Source organism: Bufo gargarizans, chromosome 2 (genome assembly GCF_014858855.1).
Source record: "Bufo gargarizans isolate SCDJY-AF-19 chromosome 2, ASM1485885v1, whole genome shotgun sequence".
NCBI lineage: Eukaryota > Metazoa > Chordata > Amphibia > Anura > Bufonidae > Bufo > Bufo gargarizans.
Genome location: NC_058081.1, coordinates 714,297,463 through 714,318,038, shown reverse-complemented (window position 1 = coordinate 714,318,038; position 20,576 = coordinate 714,297,463). Strand labels below are relative to the sequence as shown.

The 20,576-nt window shown below is 45.0% G+C and overlaps 1 protein-coding gene across 1 annotated transcript in view; it reads left to right on the top strand.

The window, feature by feature from the left end:
- ARHGAP33 (Rho GTPase activating protein 33) overlaps positions 1-20,576 on the top strand; it is a 66,303-nt gene that overhangs the window by 1,860 nt on the left and 43,867 nt on the right. The window contains exon 2 of the mRNA XM_044282587.1: positions 261-330. Coding sequence (XP_044138522.1) covers positions 268-330 — 63 coding nt within the window. The 5' untranslated portion in view covers positions 261-267. The remainder of the gene's footprint in view (positions 1-260; positions 331-20,576) is intronic.

The window sequence follows — 20,576 nt, the reverse complement described above, 5'->3', positions numbered from 1 at the left end:
CCCCCAACCGAAACATCTCTCCAAAGGGGGGGATCATTTACAGCAAATTATAAAGGGGAGACCTTTGACGGGAGGCCATACGGTTTTGCATTCTAGTGTCTGGCCACTAGGGGTGCTGTTCCATTGGGGGCAGTAAAGTGACGGCGGCACCTTCAGTGTTCATGATTTGGGGGGTCTCGCTGTCAGTTTCATGGACTTATATTTCCACCTGCTTATTATGTAGATGATTCATTGATGGGGCCTTTGTTTGCCTCCCCCAGATGTGAAATGGAAGAGACCCCTCAAAGTGATCGGCCGCCGAAAGAAGAGACCCCCGAACCTCTGGCTCAAGTAAGGAACAGCTGTGTTATATCATCGAGTGTTCTAATGAACTAGTGCGTAATAACACTGCTGTGTACACTGCATTACTCCGATACATTATATCACTGCTGTGTACACTGCATTACTCCGATACATTATATCACTGCTCGGTACACTGTAGTATTATTATTACTCCCTGATACATTATATCACTGCTGTGTGCACTGTAGTAGTATTATTACCCCCTGATACATTATATCACTGCTGTGTGCACTGTAGTAGTATTATTACTCCCTGATACATTATATCACTGCTGTGTGCACTGTAGTAGTATTATTACCCCCTGATACATTATATCACTGCTGTGTACACTGCATTACTCCGATACATTATATCACTGCTCGGTACACTGTAGTATTATTATTACTCCCTGATACATTATATCACTGCTGTGTGCACTGTAGTATTATTATTATTACACCCCCTGATCCATTATATCACTGCTGTGTGCACTGTAGTATTATTATTACACCCCCTGATACATTATATCACTGCTGTGTATACTGTAGTAGTATTATTATTACTCTACCTGATACATTATATCACTGCTGTGTACACTGTAGTATCAGGTAGAGTAATAATAATACTACTACAGTATACACAGCAGTGATATAATGTATCAGGGGGTGTAATAATAATACTACAGTGCACACAGCAGTGATATAATGTATCAGGGGGTGTAATAATAATACTACAGTGTACACAGCAGTGATATAATGTATCGGGGGGAGTAATAATACTACAGTGTACACAGGAGCGTTATAATGTATCAGACGGGGTAATAATACTACAGTGTACACAGGAGCGTTATAATGTATCAGGGGGAGTAATAAGAATACTACAGTGTACACAGGAGCGTTATAATGTATCAGGGGGAGTAATAAGAATAATACTACAGTGTACGCACAGTGATATAATGTATCAGGGGGAGTATCAATAATACTATAGTGTATGCAGCAGTGATATAATGTATCAGGGGGAGTATCAATAATACTACAGTGTACGCACAGTGATATAATCTATCAGGGGGCGTATCAATAATACTACAGTGTATGCACAGTGATATAATGTATCAGGTGGTGTAATAATAATACATTATAACACTGCTGTGTACACTGTAGTATTATTATTACACCACCTGATACATTATAACACTGATGTGTACACTGTAGTATTATTACACCACCTGATACATTATAACACTGCTGTGTACACTGTAGTATCAGGTGGTGTAATAATACTACAGTGTACACAGCAGTGTTATAATGTATCAGGTGGTGTAATAATAATACTACAGTGTACACAGCAGTGATATAATGTATTATTATTGCACCCCCTGATACATTATATCACTGTGTGTACACTGTAGTAGTAGTATTATTACACCCTGATACATTATATCACTGTGTGTATACTGTAGTAATATTATTACCCCCATACATTATATCACTGCTGTGTACACTGTAGTAGTAGTATTATTACACCCTGATACATTATATCACTGTGTGTATACTGTAGTCTTATTATTACACCCCCTGATACATATCACTGTGTGTATACTGTAGTATTATTACTCCCTCTGATATATTATATCTCTGTGTGTACACTGCATTACCCCCTGATACATTATATCACTGCTGTGTATCCTGTAGTATTATTATTATTATTACACCCTGATACATCTTAACACTGCTGTGTACAGTGTAGTAGTATTATTACTCTCCCTGATACATTATATCACTGTGTGTACATCGTAGTATTATTATTATACCCCCTGATACATTATATCACTGTGTGTACACCGTAGTATTATTATTATACCCCCTGATACATTATATCACTGCTGTGTACACTGTAGTATTATTATTACTCCCCCTGAAACATTATATCACTGAGTGTACACTGTAGTATTAAAATTATACCCCCTGATACATTATAACACTGCTGTGTACACTGTAGTATTATTACACCACCTGATACATTATAACACTGCTGTGTACACTGTAGTATCAGGTGGTGTAATAATACTACAGTGTACACAGCAGTGTTATAATGTATCAGGGGGTATAATTTTAATACTACAGTGTACACTCAGTGATATAATGTTTCAGGGGGAGTAATAATAATACTACAGTGTACACAGCAGTGATATAATGTATCAGGGGGTATAATAATAATACTACGATGTACACACAGTGATATAATGTATCAGGGAGAGTAATAATACTACTACACTGTAAACAGCAGTGTTAAGATGTATCAGGGTGTAATAATAATAATAATACTACAGGATACACAGCAGTGATATAATGTATCAGGGGGTAATGCAGTGTACACACAGAGATATAATATATCAGAGGGAGTAATAATACTACAGTATACACAGCAGTGTTATAATGTATTATTATTACACCACCTGATACATTATATCACTGTGCATACACTGTAGTATTATTGATACGCCCCCTGATAGATTATATCACTGTGCGTACACTGTAGTATTATTGATACTCCCCCTGATACATTATATCACTGTGCGTACACTGTAGTATTATTCTTATTACTCCCCCTGATACATTATAACGCTCCTGTGTACACTGTAGTATTCTTATTACTCCCCCTGATACATTATAACGCTCCTGTGTACACTGTAGTATTATTACCCCGTCTGATACATTATAACGCTCCTGTGTACACTGTAGTATTATTACTCCCCCTGATACATTATAACGCTCCTGTGTACACTGTAGTATTATTACCCCGTCTGATACATTATAACGCTCCTGTGTACACTGTAGTATTATTACCCCGTCTGATACATTATAACGCTCCTGTGTACACTGTAGTATTATTACTCCCCCTGATACATTATAACGCTCCTGTGTACACTGTAGTATTATTACTCCCCCTGATACATTATAACGCTCCTGTGTACACTGTAGTATTATTACCCCGTCTGATACATTATAACGCTCCTGTGTACACTGTAGTATTATTACTCCCCCTGATACATTATAATGCTCCTGTGTACACTGTAGTAATATTACTCCCCCTGATACATTATAACGCTCCTGTGTACACTGTAGTATTATTACCCCGTCTGGTACATTATAACGCTCCTGTGTACACTGTAGTATTATTACTCCCCCTGATACATTATAATGCTCCTGTGTACACTGTAGTAATATTACTCCATCTGATACACTCTACCGCTCTCCGTCCTGACAGTAAATATTTACTAACGGATTCTGCCAGCGTTCGCCCTCATTAGTACGTTCTGTGGATCTTTCTGCTCTTCCGGTTGCTGCTCCATCTGGAGGAGTGTGAGAAGTAAGCGCCCCCGGCTGAGCGCGCGGACAATGGTGCTTCCCTGCGAGCGGTCAGTGCTCCACCTTCCATGTGCACACAGGGCTTGCATGGGACTGCCAGCGCTCATTGGCCGCTCTCCATCTCACACTCCACCATTGTCTTTGCACCTGAATGGATTATTCCATTCTCCAGGTTGGAGGGGGGGAGGGCGGCGGAGGATTGACAGGGTACGTGCCCCCGGCAGGCAGGAGGGTAGGTCGTGGCTGACCGTGCGGCGGCGACACCTAGACGTGGACGCTGATTGTTGATTTTTCGGGGGGGGATTGGATTCTTATCGGGGGCAGATATCTCTTTGGTTCTTGCTCGTTCCCCCCCGTAGAGTGTTCACATCCAGCTGCCCACGGTCTGAACTGGGACAATGTAATGAGACAGACTGTCAGCGATAGAGACATACCGAGAGAGTCTGCCGCTCGTGAAGAGACACTATGGGAAGGAAGCTCAGACGCTAGGGGCACAAAGGCAGCGCCCCCGGGCACCCCACCGCTTCTGGAATTTAAAGCCGTATCTACCCCCCCCCATCCCCCTCAAAAAAAGAAAAGAGGAACCATGCAATATGGAGAGGGCTGAGCGAGACGGCCCCTGTGTACCTCTCTGAGCTCCTGGCGGCAAGATGGTGGTGAGTACCAGGGGCATGGCCGAGTACCTGCCGGTGCACGCTGTGCGATGATGATGATGATGGACAGGTGCCTTTGTGGTGGGCGGCGGTGGCGGCGCTGCTGACGCCTCCGATGGCCCTTTCTAGACTGTTGAAGATGTCTAAAAGCCAAAAATGACATTTCCGATCGCCTCCTCCTGGCGAGGGTTAACTCCGTCGGTCTCAGGCCTTCGGAGGCTGTAGCAGGTGCAATGCCGGGGATCAAGTGTCTGCAGCGATGCTCTGCAGAAAGAGTGGGCGACGTGATGCCGAGTGAGCGATGCTCTGCAGGCAAGGAGCGGGCTCCCAGCCGTCAACGAGCCGCCTCTTAATTGGGTCGATGGCGGAAGCGGCGCCAACAAACGCCCCCCAATTCAGAGGCGCTCGGGTGGTCGTTTACGGCCTTTAAAATGGGCTATTTTCAGAAACCGGTTATTACACAGCGTGGGGGATTGTGACTAGATTGTAAGCTCTTTGGGCCAAGGGACCATACCACTAAACCTACGTATACGGTGGCGCAGGACGTGATCTGCTGATAAATGGCGTACGCTGACAGCTCCGGGCAGACCAGGCCGCAGAAGCCCCCGGCCCGGGGGTGATTAGTATTGGAGGGAGCGCGGTCAGCATCACACTGGGATCACTGTGTCCCCACCATTAACATAACAAAAGCCGGGACTACCCCCTCCTTGTTCCCAGCCCCTCGGCCTGCTCTGAATGCCCACCCTGAGTTTCATGGCCATGGCTATGGTGATGCAGGTTCCCATGGTAACAGCTGTTCCCGCGTGAAGCATTGGGGGGGTGACAATAGTGAGAGTGATAGTCTCTGCTATAGACAGGCGGCCAGCTGGTAACGGGCCGGAGATTGTATCTGCTGCGGCCTAAATGTCAGGACTGCAGACCTGAAGAGAATGGGGGTGATTGTTCTATGTTGTCTGCAGGTGGAGGGGACTGTATTACAGCCATATACAAGCTATCGCTCCCTGTTATCTGCAGGTGGAGGGGACTGTATTACAGCTATATACAAGCTATCGCTCCCTGTTATCAGCAGGTGGAGGGGACTGTATTACAGCTATATACAAGCTATTGCTCCCTGTTATCAGCAGGTGGAGGGGACTGTATTACAGCTATATACAGGCTATCGCTCCCTGTTATCTGCAGGTGGAGGGGACTGTATTACAGCTATATACAAGCTATCGCTCCCTGTTATCTGCAGGTGGAGGGGACTGTATTACAGCTATATACAAGCTATCGCTCCCTGTTATCTGCAGGTGGAGGGGACTGTATTACAGCTATATACAAGCTATCGCTCCCTGTTATCTGCAGGTGGAGGGGACTGTATTACAGCTATATACAAGCTATGGCTCCCTGTTATCAGCAGGTGGAGGGGACTGTATTACAGCTATATACAAGCTATCGCTCCCTGTTATCTGCAGGTGGAGGGGACTGTATTACAGCTATATACAAGCTATCGCTCCCTGTTATCTGCAGGTGGAGGGGACTGTATTACAGCTATATACAAGCTATCGCTCCCTGTTATCAGCAGGTGGAGGGGACTGTATTACAGCTATATACAAGCTATCGCTCCCTGTTATCTGCAGGTGGAGGGGACTGTATTTCAGCTATATACAGGCTATTGCTCCCTGTTATCTGCAGGTGGAGGGGACTGTATTACAGCTATATACAAGCTATCGCTCCCTGTTATCAGCAGGTGGAGGGGACTGTATTACAGCTATATACAAGCTATCGCTCCCTGTTATCTGCAGGTGGAGGGGACTGTATTTCAGCTATATACAGGCTATTGCTCCCTGTTATCTGCAGGTGGAGGGGACTGTATTACAGCTATATACAAGCTATCGCTCCCTGTTATCAGCAGGTGGAGGGGACTGTATTACAGCTATATACAAGCTATCGCTCCCTGTTATCTGCAGGTGGAGGGGACTGTATTACAGCTATATACAGGTCCTTCTAAAAAAAATTAGCATATTGTGATAAAGTTCATTATTTTCTGTAATGTACTGATAAACATTAGACTTTCATATATTTTAGATTCATTACACACCAACTGAAGTAGTTCAGGCCTTTTATTGTTTTAATATTGATGATTTTGGCATACAGCTCATGAAAACCCCAAATTCCTATCTCAAAAAATTAGCATATCATGAAAAGGTTCTCTAAACGAGCTATTAACCTAATCATCTGAATCAACTAATTAACTCTAAACACCTGCAAAAGATTCCTGAGGCTTTTAAAAACTCCCAGCCTGGTTCATTACTCAAAACCGCAATCATGGGTAAGACTGCCGACCTGACTGCTGTCCAGAAGGCCATCATTGACACCCTCAAGCAAGAGGGTAAGACTCAGAAAGAAATTTCTGAACAAATAGGCTGTTCCCAGAGCGCTGTATCAAGGCCCCTCAGTGGGAAGTCTGTGGGAAGGAAAAAGTGTGTCAGAAAACGCTGCACAACGAGAAGAGGTGAACGGACCCTGAGGAAGATTGTGGAGAAGGACCGATTCCAGACCTTGGGGGACCTGCGGAAGCAGTGGACTGAGTCTGGAGTAGAAACATCCAGAGCCACCGTGTACAGGCGTGTGCAGGAAATGGGCTACAGGTGCCGCATTCCCCAGAAACAGCGGCAGAAGCGCCTGACCTGGGCTACAGAGAAGCAGCACTGGACTGTTGCATGTCATTCGGAAATCAAGGTGCCAGAGTCTGGAGGAAGACTGGGGAGAGGAAAATGCCTGAAGTCCAGTGTCAAGTACCCACAGTCAGTGATGGTCTGGGGTGCCATGTCAGCTGCTGGTGTTGGTCCACTGTGTTTTATCAAGGGCACGGTCAATGCAGCCGCTATCAGGAGATTTTGGAGCACTTCATGCTTCCATCTGCTGAAAAGCTTTATGGAGATGAAGATTTCATTTTTCAGCACGACCTGGCACCTGCTCACAGTGCCAAAACCACTGGTAAATGGTTTACTGACCATGGTATTACTGGGCTCAATTGGCCTGCCAACTCTCCTGACCTAACCCCATAGAGAATCTGTGGGATATTGGGAAGAGAAAGTTGAGAGACACAAGACCCAACACTCTGGATGAGCTTAAGGCCGCTATCGAAGCCTCCTGGGCCTCCATAACACCTCAGCAGTGCCACAGGCTGATTGCCTCCATGCCACGCCGCATTGAAGCATCCTGGGCCTCCATAACACCTCAGCAGTGCCACAGGCTGATTGCCTCCATGCCACGCCGCATTGAAGCAGTCATTTCTGCAAAAGGATTCCCGACCAAGTATTGAGTGCAGAACTGAACATCATTATTTGAAGGTTGACTTTTTTTGTATTAAAAACACTTTTCTTTTATTGGTCGGATGAAATATGCTAATTTTTTTAGATAGGAAATTTGGGTTTTCATGAGCTGTATGCCAAAATCATCAATATTAAAACAATAAAAGGCCTGAACTACTTCAGTTGTGTGTAATGAATCTAAAATATATGAAAGTCTAATGTTTATCAGTACATTACAGAAAATAATGAATTTTATCACAATATGCTAATTATTTGAGAAGGACCTGTACAAGCTATCGCTCCCTGTTATCTGCAGGTGGAGGGGACTGTATTACAGCTATATACAGGCTATCGCTCCCTGTTATCAGCAGGTGGAGGGGACTGTATTACAGCTATATACAAGCTATCGCTCCCTGTTATCTGCAGGTGGAGGGGACTGTATTACAGCTATATACAAGCTATCGCTCCCTGTTATCTGCAGGTGGAGGGGACTGTATTACAGCTATATACAAGCTATTGCTCTCTGTTATCAGCAGGTGGAGGGGACTGTATTACAGCTATATACAAGCTATTGCTCCCTGTTATCAGCAGGTGGAGGGGACTGTATTACAGCTATATACAAGCTATCGCTCCCTGTTATCTGCAGGTGGAGGGGACTGTATTACAGCTATATACAGGCTATGGCTCCCTGTTATCTGCAGGTGGAGGGGACTGTATTACAGCTATATACAAGCTATCGCTCCCTGTTATCTGCAGGTGGAGGGGACTGTATTACAGCTATATACAGGCTATCGCTCCCTGTTATCAGCAGGTGGAGGGGACTGTATTACAGCTATATACAGGCTATTGCTCCCTGTTATCAGCAGGTGGAGGGGACTGTATTACAGCTATATACAAGCTATCACTCCCTGTTATCAGCAGGTGGAGGGGACTGTATTACAGCTATATACAGGCTATCGCTCCCTGTTATCAGCAGGTGGAGGGGACTGTATTACAGCTATATACAAGCTATTGCTCCCTGTTATCAGCAGGTGGAGGGGACTGTATTACAGCTATATACAGGCTATCGCTCCCTGTTATCAGCAGGTGGAGGGGACTGTATTACAGCTATATACAAGCTATTGCTCCCTGTTATCAGCAGGTGGAGGGGACTGTATTACAGCTATATACAAGCTATGGCTCCCTGTTATCTGCAGGTGGAGGGGTCTGTATTACAGCTATATACAAGCTATGGCTCCCTGTTATCTGCAGGTGGAGGGGACTGTATTACAGCTATATACAAGCTATCGCTCCCTGTTATCAGCAGGTGGAGGGGACTGTATTACAGCTATATACAAGCTATCGCTCCCTGTTATCAGCAGGTGGAGGGGACTGTATTACAGCTATATACAAGCTATCGCTCCCTGTTATCAGCAGGTGGAGGGGACTGTATTACAGCTATATACAAGCTATCGCTCCCTGTTATCAGCAGGTGGAGGGGACTGTATTACAGCTATATACAGGCTATCGCTCCCTGTTATCTGCAGGTGGAGGGGACTGTATTACAGCTATATACAAGCTATCGCTCCCTGTTATCTGCAGGTGGAGGGGACTGTATTACAGCTATATACAAGCTATCGCTCCCTGTTATCTGCAGGTGGAGGGGACTGTATTACAGCTATATACAGGCTATCGCTCCCTGTTATCAGCAGGTGGAGGGGACTGTATTACAGCTATATACAAGCTATCGCTCCCTGTTATCTGCAGGTGGAGGGGACTGTATTACAGCTATATACAAGCTATCGCTCCCTGTTATCTGCAGGTGGAGGGGACTGTATTACAGCTATATACAAGCTATTGCTCTCTGTTATCAGCAGGTGGAGGGGACTGTATTACAGCTATATACAAGCTATTGCTCCCTGTTATCAGCAGGTGGAGGGGACTGTATTACAGCTATATACAAGCTATCGCTCCCTGTTATCTGCAGGTGGAGGGGACTGTATTACAGCTATATACAGGCTATGGCTCCCTGTTATCTGCAGGTGGAGGGGACTGTATTACAGCTATATACAAGCTATCGCTCCCTGTTATCTGCAGGTGGAGGGGACTGTATTACAGCTATATACAGGCTATCGCTCCCTGTTATCAGCAGGTGGAGGGGACTGTATTACAGCTATATACAGGCTATTGCTCCCTGTTATCAGCAGGTGGAGGGGACTGTATTACAGCTATATACAAGCTATCACTCCCTGTTATCAGCAGGTGGAGGGGACTGTATTACAGCTATATACAGGCTATCGCTCCCTGTTATCAGCAGGTGGAGGGGACTGTATTACAGCTATATACAAGCTATTGCTCCCTGTTATCAGCAGGTGGAGGGGACTGTATTACAGCTATATACAGGCTATCGCTCCCTGTTATCAGCAGGTGGAGGGGACTGTATTACAGCTATATACAAGCTATTGCTCCCTGTTATCAGCAGGTGGAGGGGACTGTATTACAGCTATATACAAGCTATGGCTCCCTGTTATCTGCAGGTGGAGGGGTCTGTATTACAGCTATATACAAGCTATGGCTCCCTGTTATCTGCAGGTGGAGGGGACTGTATTACAGCTATATACAAGCTATCGCTCCCTGTTATCAGCAGGTGGAGGGGACTGTATTACAGCTATATACAAGCTATCGCTCCCTGTTATCAGCAGGTGGAGGGGACTGTATTACAGCTATATACAAGCTATCGCTCCCTGTTATCAGCAGGTGGAGGGGACTGTATTACAGCTATATACAAGCTATCGCTCCCTGTTATCAGCAGGTGGAGGGGACTGTATTACAGCTATATACAGGCTATCGCTCCCTGTTATCTGCCGGTGGAGGGGACTGTATTACAGCTATATACAAGCTATCGCTCCCTGTTATCTGCCGGTGGAGGGGACTGTATTACAGCTATATACAAGCTATCGCTCCCTGTTATCTGCAGGTGGAGGGGACTGTATTACAGCTATATACAAGCTATCGCTCCCTGTTATCTGCAGGTGGAGGGGACTGTATTACAGCTATATACAAGCTATCGCTCCCTGTTATCTGCAGGTGGAGGGGACTGTATTACAGCTATATACAAGCTATCGCTCCCTGTTATCTGCAGGTGGAGGGGACTGTATTACAGCTATATACAAGCTATGGCTCCCTGTTATCAGCAGGTGGAGGGGACTGTATTACAGCTATATACAAGCTATGGCTCCCTGTTATCAGCAGGTGGAGGTGACTGAAATCGCCAGAAATAAATGATTTACGTCTCTTCATCGGCGCCGCTTATCAATGCACCATCACAGCCCCGGCCCTTCCATCTCTTGTACCTGACAGTGGAGTCGTTCAGCAGCCGGTCCGACCTGCAGTAATAATCCAAAATCCGAAGAAATAAGTGTCTGATCTGTTATATTTTAAGGGGTGTAGAGAAATCATTTGGGTGGACTTCCCCTTTAAATCCTAACTTGGCAGCAGTAGTTTACTATTACCTCTGCGGGGTCTACAGTCACTCCTGCGTTCCTAGTCCCCCTCCTACGCTCTACAGGTTCTCACTTGGCCTCCAGTCTGGGTGACTGCAGTCGGGTACATGCTCATGGGTAGTCACAGGAAGTTATCCTCCAGGTAGGCTTGTCTCATCAGCCCACTGCCGGAGGAAGAAGTCCTGAGTGATGCTGGGGGAGGGGCTGTGACAACCACAGGCTGTTAGATATTCTAGTATGGTAGGACCTGAGGGGTTGACGATCTTCTGGTAACCTATGAGGACTGTACCTGCACCTTCAACTCTTCTATAGGCTGCACTTAAAGGAATGCTCCACTATGATGGAGCCATTGTCCTCGTCAGTTCCATCTTCTCCTGTCTTGAGGTCTTTTTCTGAGGGACCTAAGTGAGTAGAAAAGTGAGGGTACGTGTAAGGAGTTCTCCTTTAAGGTCCGCCCATAGCAGATCTGTCTTAACTGGTGGCAGTCCAGTCAAGATGAGGCTTTTTACTGACCCCCAACCTAACCCAGTGTTATGGGGGTGAAGTGAGCCGTTTTATAAATGTTGGGGGGCAGTCTAGGGACAGGGCTGCCCCCCCGGCGTCACCCCTGGCTGTTGACATATGGGGCATCCCATGGTGCTGATTTGTGATACCCGCCCAATCCAGTGCAAGGATTTATTTTACACAGTGATTATAGGACAGTATCTGGCGGTACCGTGTTTATAGGACAGTATCTGGCGGTACCGTGTTTATAGGACAGTATCTGGCGGTACAGTGTTTATAGGACAGTATCTGGCGGTACAGTGTTTATAGGACAGTATCTGGCGGTACAGTGTTTATAGGACAGTATCTGGCGGTACAGTGTTTATAGGACAGTATCTGGCGGTACCGTGTTTATAGGACAGTATCTGGCGGTACCGTGTTTATAGGACAGTATCTGGCGGTACCGTGTTTATAGGACAGTATCTGGCGGTACCGTGTTTATAGGACAGTATCTGGCGGTACCGTGTTTATAGGACAGTATCTGGCGGTACAGTGTTTATAGGACAGTATCTGGCGGTACAGTGTTTATAGGACAGTATCTGGCGGTACAGTGTTTATAGGACAGTATCTGGCGGTACAGTGTTTATAGGACAGTATCTGGCGGTACCGTGTTTATAGGACAGTATCTGGCGGTACCGTGTTTATAGGACAGTATCTGGCGGTACCGTGTTTATAGGACAGTATCTGGCGGTACCGTGTTTATAGGACAGTATCTGGCGGCACAGTGTTTATAGGACAGTATCTGGCGGTACAGTGTTTATAGGACAGTATCTGGCGGCACACACATTGCACAGTGTTTATAGGACAGTATCTGGCGGCACACACATTGCACAGTATTTATAGGACAGTATCTGGCGGCACACACATTGCACAGTGTTTATAGGACAGTATCTGGCGACACACACATTGCACAGTGTTTATAGGACAGTATCTGGCGGCACACACATTGCACAGTGTTTATAGGACAGTATCTGGCGGCACACACATTGCACAGTATTTATAGGACAGTATCTGGCGGCACACACATTGCACAGTGTTTATAGGACAGTATCTGGCGACACACACATTGCACAGTGTTGGGGTCATGAGGTCCAGATAATGATGTCTCCACAGTCTGGAGTTCAATCTGCAGCAAATATTGACTGTGACCCGTCTGATGAAACCGAAATCAACCACAGCAGCAAGACGATTGGTTGTTGGGCAGATCTCTAAAAGTTATCAGATCCTGGATCTGGGATCCGTACCATGAGCATTTTATATGTTAGTAAAATCTGTTCCCTTACTTATCTCAGCCTGATCTTATGTTTCACACCCAAAGCGGCATTTGCCTGTTTTTTACACCAGTCACTTCCAATGTAGCTTTTCCATCATGTTATATTCTCCAGCCACATCCAATGCGTCGTTCACATTTACACTGTTACATAATGTCTTATACTCCCATCACATCCAAAGCAGCATTAACATTTCTGCTGTTACTATTTTCTACTCCTGTCACATCCAAAGCTGCATTCACATGTTTTATACTCCAGTCATCTCTAATGCAGCATTCACATTTCTGCTGTTGAATCATATTTTTTTTATTTCCCATCACATCCAAAGCGACATTCACAGATTTTTTTTTTGTTTGTTTAAAAACACCTTTATTACAATCCATCGTCATACATACGTACTTTAGTACTGTGACGCAGCGCAGGCCACGAGGCAGCACTTAATAAATGACATGCATGGCATTGTTATGCATAGCACAGGCTGACCTACACTGTACATCACAATGGATGCTACACTAGCATACCTAGTCAATCACAAAACCTTCCAACAAGGCATTTGGGGTCCATTCACACGTCCGCAAAATAGGTTCGCATCCGTTCCGCAATTTTGCAGAATAGGTGCGGACCCATTCATTTTCAATGGGGCCGGAATGTGCTATCCGCATTTGCGGATCCGCACTTCCGTTCCGCAAAAAAAATACAACATGTCCTATTCTTGTCCGCAATTGCAGTGTCGGCAATGTGCGGTTCGCAAAATGCGGAAACAAACATTGGCGGTGTCCGTGTCTTGCGGATGTGTGAATGGACCCTTAGACAGTGATGAGGGGAGGGGAAATCACATGCCCTCAGCTTTATTAAGAAGACAAAAAAAAACGGGGGGAGAGGGGGAAGGAGAGGGGCTTAGTCCTCTTCTTCGTCGTCAACGTCCAAGATGTTGTAATCCCGCAGCAGTGTGGATAAGGCTACATGCACACGAACGTTGATTGTTTTTGTGTCCTTCCGTTTTTTATGCGGATAGGATGTGGACCCATTCATTTCAATAGTTCGGCAAAAAATGCGGACAGCACACCGTGTGCTGTCCACATCCGTATGTCCGTTGCGTAGCCCCGCAAAAAAAATTGAACGTGTCCTATTCTTGTCCGTTTTAGGCATTGTTACAATGAATCCGCAAAAAAAAAAAACGGATGGCATACGGATGTCATCCGTTTTTTTTGGGCAGACCGCAAAACACATACGGTCGTGTGCATGTAGCGGCAGTACAGGACGGACTTGTTCTCCCTTCCCGCTTCCTGGCAAACCGTATAACGTCCTTAAACCAGTTCATAAGGCGCCAGGCCATATAACAGTATGAGTCCCAGGAAATCGTCCGTACAGCACCGAAGTGCGTTGCAGGCTGTTCCTGGGCACAGAGTCTTTGAGTTCATGTTCCAGGGCATCCATTTTTTATTCTTCTTTTTTCTCGAAAGTCCGTGCTTTCTCGCCCCGTGCAACAAAATCGTGCAGCCTGCCACACAAAAACTTGCACTAGGTTGCGGTCTATCGCAGGCCCTCTCCATAAGAGAAGGGCCCCCCACAAACCATTCCCTATCCCTCCGGGCCTTCGGCTCCTGCAAGGGACATATGGGAACCCTCAGCCGAAGCCAAGGGTATGCCCGTCTGTGCTCCCAGCTTTCGCCTCGGTTGCCACCCAGGGCGTCAGCCAGGAGCTTCAACAAAGGTCTGGACTCTCCCCGAAGGGAGAACCCAAGGTGTTTGTCAGGGGGGTGAGGAACCAATATGCCCCCCCCCCCTCCCCCCACTATAGACCTAGACCTCAGGGGGGGTATCCGTAAGGGCGCTGCAACCCTGAAAATCCTAGTGGACACAATAAACGTGAATGTGCCATTTCAGCCGGGACATTCGACCGGAATAAAAAAAAAATCCTCATATTTTCAGGGCCGAAGCCGAGCATATATTGGTGTGTGCGCAAAAAATGTGAGAAAGCTAAGTGCCTGTGCGAATGTGCCATCACTCCCGTGAGTTCAGGCACCCCAGGGTCACCTTTTTATTTTATTTTATTTTTTTATACTCCTTTTTTTTATTTATTTAGCGAAAGCCCAAAGTTGTGCTCTCACCTCGTGCAACAAAATCGTGCAGCCTGCCACACAAAAATCATGCACTACGTCGCGGTCTATCGCAGGCCCTCTCCAAAAGAGAAGGGCCCCCCACAAACCATTCCCTCTCCCTCCGGGGCCGAAGCTCCTGCAAGGGACTGGGACAAACGGCAACCCTCAGCCGAAGCCCATCTATGCTCCCGGCTTTCGCCTAGCCTGCCACCCAAGGCGTCAGCGAGGAGCTTCAACAAGGTCTGGACTCTCCCTGGAGGGAGAGCCCAAGGGGTTTGGCAGGGGGGTGAGGAACCAATATGGCCACACACACCCCACCCCCAGACCTCCTATCACATCCAAAGCAGTACGTTTGTACTGTTTTGACAGCTGTAAAATGTCACTTTATTTTCACTCTCCCAGCTGATCATACATCGGGCAAGGAGAGACGCCTGTTGCACGACGGCCAGTATGCTTGCTGAGGCAGCCATGCAACGTCTGAAGAGTTTTGGGCATTAAGGTGACCCTTAGTTCCTGCAGTTTTTAATTAATTTGATGTTTTCTTCTCCATTCAGGCCCAAAGCTCAGTTCAGATTTCAGCTGGTTTCTTGTAACTACACTTGTAACTACAGAGCAATGCATTGTGGGAGCCCAGGTAAAGCCATTTGGTCATATGTCTGACAACGGGTGGCGGCTAAAATGTTGTCTGTTTCCGAGGGCAACCAACAGAATCAGCTGCCGTACAATTATTAAGTGTTCTTGCATGGCAAGACCACTTACTGTTATCTCACATATATATTTTTATTATAGCCAAATTTACCACCCTAAGGCTACTTTCACACTAGCGTTCAATCGGATCCGTTCTGAACGGATCCGATCATAATAATGCAGACGGAGGCTCCGTTCAGAACGGATCCGTCTGCATTATTTTGGCATATAAAAGCTAAGTGTGAAAATAGCCTCGGACGGATCCGTCCAGACTTTCAATGTAAAGTCAATGGGGGACGGATCCGCTTGAAGATTGAGCCATATTGTGGCATCTTCAAACGGATCCGTCCCCATTGACTTACATTGTAAGTCTGGACGGATCCGCACGCCTCCGCACGGCCAGGCGGACACCCGAACGCTGCAAGCAGCGTTCAGCTGTCTGCCTGTCCGTGCGGAGGCGAGCGGAGCGGAGGCTGAACGCCGCCAGACTGATGCAGTCTGAGCGGATCCGCATCCATTCAGACTGCATCAGGGCTGGACGGAAGCGTTCGGGTCCGCTCGTGAGCCCCTTCAAACGGAGCTCACGAGCGGACAGCCGAACGCTAGTGTGAAAGTAGCCTAACTCCTCCCAGTTTTTACACTACATAGACAGTAATATACCGAAACGTGCGGATTGTTCCCGATTGGTGTGCTATTTCTTTGTGGAACGTTTCGCCGAATGGTTCATGAAATATCAGAGTTTTTGTAGCGAAATTGGTCCCAAAGGAATGAATGGCGGAATGTTCAAAACTAGAGTCGGAGCTGACAAAAGCTAAAGTGGGAGCTGAAAAATCAGGTCATGATTTCTAAGCTGCCACCATTCCCTCATTTTCAAGCTCACCTACACAAATCTTATATCAAAACGTTCAGCTATCCCTGCTGCCACTAAAAATGTCCATGGCTAAGCCATAGTCCCGATAGTAGTTTTCACAATATGACCATTTGTTTGCAGCTCAAGCCTCCCATTCACATTCATTGAAACTCCACTCTAGCCACCTCAAATTTGAAGGGAAATTTCTAAACTGCGACTGTGCCTTCATTTTTAATATATGAGAGACATACTATAACTATGGGTCAAAATGTAGGTCTGGGTTATATTGGATTCTCACAATATAAAGCTCTTCGCTGTAGGATTTATAATTTTTAAACTACAACCGTTTGAAGATGGCGACCGCCAGTGAAGTGAGCAAGTTGGAGCAGTTTGTTTCTCTGCCCTTGCTGTAGAGTGAGTTGCCATAGGAACCCAGGTGTGTGAGCAGCCAGCAGAGTGACAAAAGCTGGAGTGTGAGCTGCAAAATCAGGACATGGTTTCTAAACTGCCACCACTCCCTCATTTTCAAGCCCACCTACACAAATCGGCTGCTAATGTTTTTATAAATGTATGTTTTAATGTAACTGTGAAGCACTTTGGGCAACAACATCGCAATTAAATGTGCTATATAAATAAATAAAAGTTAAAATACATTTCTCATTGCCACCTGCACTTTTTAAATTTGATCAATCAATTGGTTAGTGTAATGTCTACTATCTTTACTCACTCTATAAAGTTACTCTGCCCAGTCCAGCTTTTCCACGGTTACTCCAGCCACTCCAACCACACAACAGTTACTCAAGCCACTCCACCCAGTTACTCCACCCACTCCAGTTGTAGACTCCTGGTGGAGACAAGAACACTTCACACAATTTCCCCAGAAATTGTAGCTTTTCTAGTTATTATTATTATTATTATTATTATTATTATTACTACTATGACTATTATTATTATTATTATTATTATTACTTTTATGATTGCTGCCCTTGGAAATGGACCAATTTTTAGCTCCACCCAGCTGGGTCATGTGACTTGACTGCTTCAACTGTTTAACAGTTGCCTGAACCCCCACAATGCACTGCTCTCTGGTAAAATGAGACTGTTATGGATTTAGCTTTACAGGTGAATGGAGAAGATAGTCATATCGTCACAAAATCTTGTCAACGCAATAAAAAATTTGAAAAATGAATATTTCTGCAAGCCTAAACTACTAAAATAGAAATGTGGGCTGGCTCACAGTATTTTCGCATAAAATTTTATTAATAACTAACAAACAGTCTTTGTGTCATCATATCAGCATATATAAACATATAAAAACATGTAATTTACATAGGTATGTGCGGAGCTCACGCACAGACTTCAATAGCTGGAGTACTCCTAAGTATAGGACCAGAATGGCTATATTGGGGCTGCAAGAAATGGTTACTTATACCGCTTAAATGTCCAGGACGTAAGTCTCAATTGTCAGGTAATTGAGACACAGTTGTAACACAGTGGCTACAGCGATTGCGATACGTCCTTGATGTAATGTTTACAAGAAAGGTTTCTCTGTACGGGTATCCTGTAGTAAATCTAGACCGCTTTTGTTGTAAGCAATATCCCACTTACTTTTGGCTGTCAGCTTGCAGCACAAGACCTCAGACCCGTTCGTTCACTCAGCGTCCCACGTGTCCAGCCAGGTAGTTGATCGCTGGAAGATGACGTAGGTGCCCGTGGCCGTCAAGCACACGGAAGGTGGTTGAGCTGAGCTGAACTAGTGGTTGGCTGGGCCTGTCTGTTCGGCAGTCGAGGATACAGCACAATTTGACCTTAAATTTATGATGATAATTGAATATAGCAGCATAAGTTTTAGTCCATTTGGTAGATGGTTGATGAATACAAAAGGCTTTCAGATGGTTTGTAGCGTCTTCAAATCCTTGTAGATGTTGTAAAGGTTGAAGATTAAAGAAAGTCCTTTTCTTGCATATTAAATGAAAAAACCGCACCTGTAGCCTTGGTCTCTATACACACTAGACGCGTTTCGGAAACAAGTTCCTTCCTCAGTAGACAATCATAGAATGCTGCATGTAGACACAAGACTTGACTTAAATACCCTTTTGGGGTTAACATAAAGGCTGGACCGGATTGTGGACTGGGCTGATTATACAGCCTCATTACGCATCTTCACAATATATACAATGGATTTCCACAGATTAAATACGATATAGATCTCACTAGCATATTTATATATTACTGTGCATAATCTTTATTGAGTATACTGGACAACCATGACACATACTAAATTATATCATAATAATCCGTATTGCAATATTGTAGGTTCAATGGAAGACATGAATCAAACTATGCATGAAGCTGTTCTTAAGAACAGCTTCATGCATAGTTTGATTCATGTCTTCCATTGAACCTACAATATTGCAATACGGATTATTATGATATAATTTAGTATGTGTCATGGTTGTCCAGTATACTCAATAAAGATTATGCACAGTAATATATAAATATGCTAGTGAGATCTATATCGTATTTAATCTGTGGAAATCCATTGTATATATTGTGAAGATGCGTAATGAGGCTGTATAATCAGCCCAGTCCACAATCCGGTCCAGCCTTTATGTTAACCCCAAAAGGGTATTTAAGTCAAGTCTTGTGTCTACATGCAGCATTCTATGATTGTCTACTGAGGAAGGAACTTGTTTCCGAAACGCGTCTAGTGTGTATAGAGACCAAGGCTACAGGTGCGGTTTTTTCATTTAATATGCAAGAAAAGGACTTTCTTTAATCTTCAACCTTTACAACATCTACAAGGATTTGAAGACGCTACAAACCATCTGAAAGCCTTTTGTATTCATCAACCATCTACCAAATGGACTAAAACTTATGCTGCTATATTCAATTATCATCATAAATTTAAGGTCAAATTGTGCTGTATCCTCGACTGCCGAACAGACAGGCCCAGCCAACCACTAGTTCAGCTCAGCTCAACCACCTTCCGTGTGCTTGACGGCCACGGGCACCTACGTCATCTTCCAGCGATCAACTACCTGGCTGGACACGTGGGACGCTGAGTGAACGAACGGGTCTGAGGTCTTGTGCTGCAAGCTGACAGCCAAAAGTAAGTGGGATATTGCTTACAACAAAAGCGGTCTAGATTTACTACAGGATACCCGTACAGAGAAACCTTTCTTGTAAACATTACATCAAGGACGTATCGCAATCGCTGTAGCCACTGTGTTACAACTGTGTCTCAATTACCTGACAATTGAGACTTACGTCCTGGACATTTAAGCGGTATAAGTAACCATTTCTTGCAGCCCCAATATAGCCATTCTGGTCCTATACTTAGGAGTACTCCAGCTATTGAAGTCTGTGCGTGAGCTCCGCACATACCTATGTAAATTACATGTTTATATATGTTTATATATGCTGATATGATGACACAAAGACTGTTTGTTAGTTATTAATAAAATTTTATGCGAAAATACTGTGAGCCAGCCCACATTTCTATTTTATCTATTCCTATTTTTCAGCTGGTAACTGAAGGGCCGAGCTCCAGTAGTTTGCTGGTAGAGCCTTTCTTAATTATTTGTTAGTAGTATAAGCCTAAACTACTGTTCGGAAAATATTAATTGACAAGAAGGGTAAAGAGATACATCTCCCATAGACTCCAGTGGAACAGCGCCACCTAGTGGCTTATTATCATGAAGTGCAGTTTCTTGGAATTGCCGCCAGTAACTTTTCCATGCTGCCTCGTCTCTTATACGTCTTTTATTATGTATGAAGTGCGCCACATTTGCCTCGTCCAATGCACTTTAGGCTTTAAATAGCTACAAAAACTAGGTTATGTAAGCGGTGAGAGCGGCGTCCCAGGGCCGATGTGAAATGAAGTGAAAGCAGGTCTGAAGGCACTAACAGCTTAATGAACTTCGCATGTTTGGAGGGAAGCCTGTGGTCTGGGGGCAAACGCTTGAATGCCGCATTTTTCTTGTTTAAATAATATGTGGTT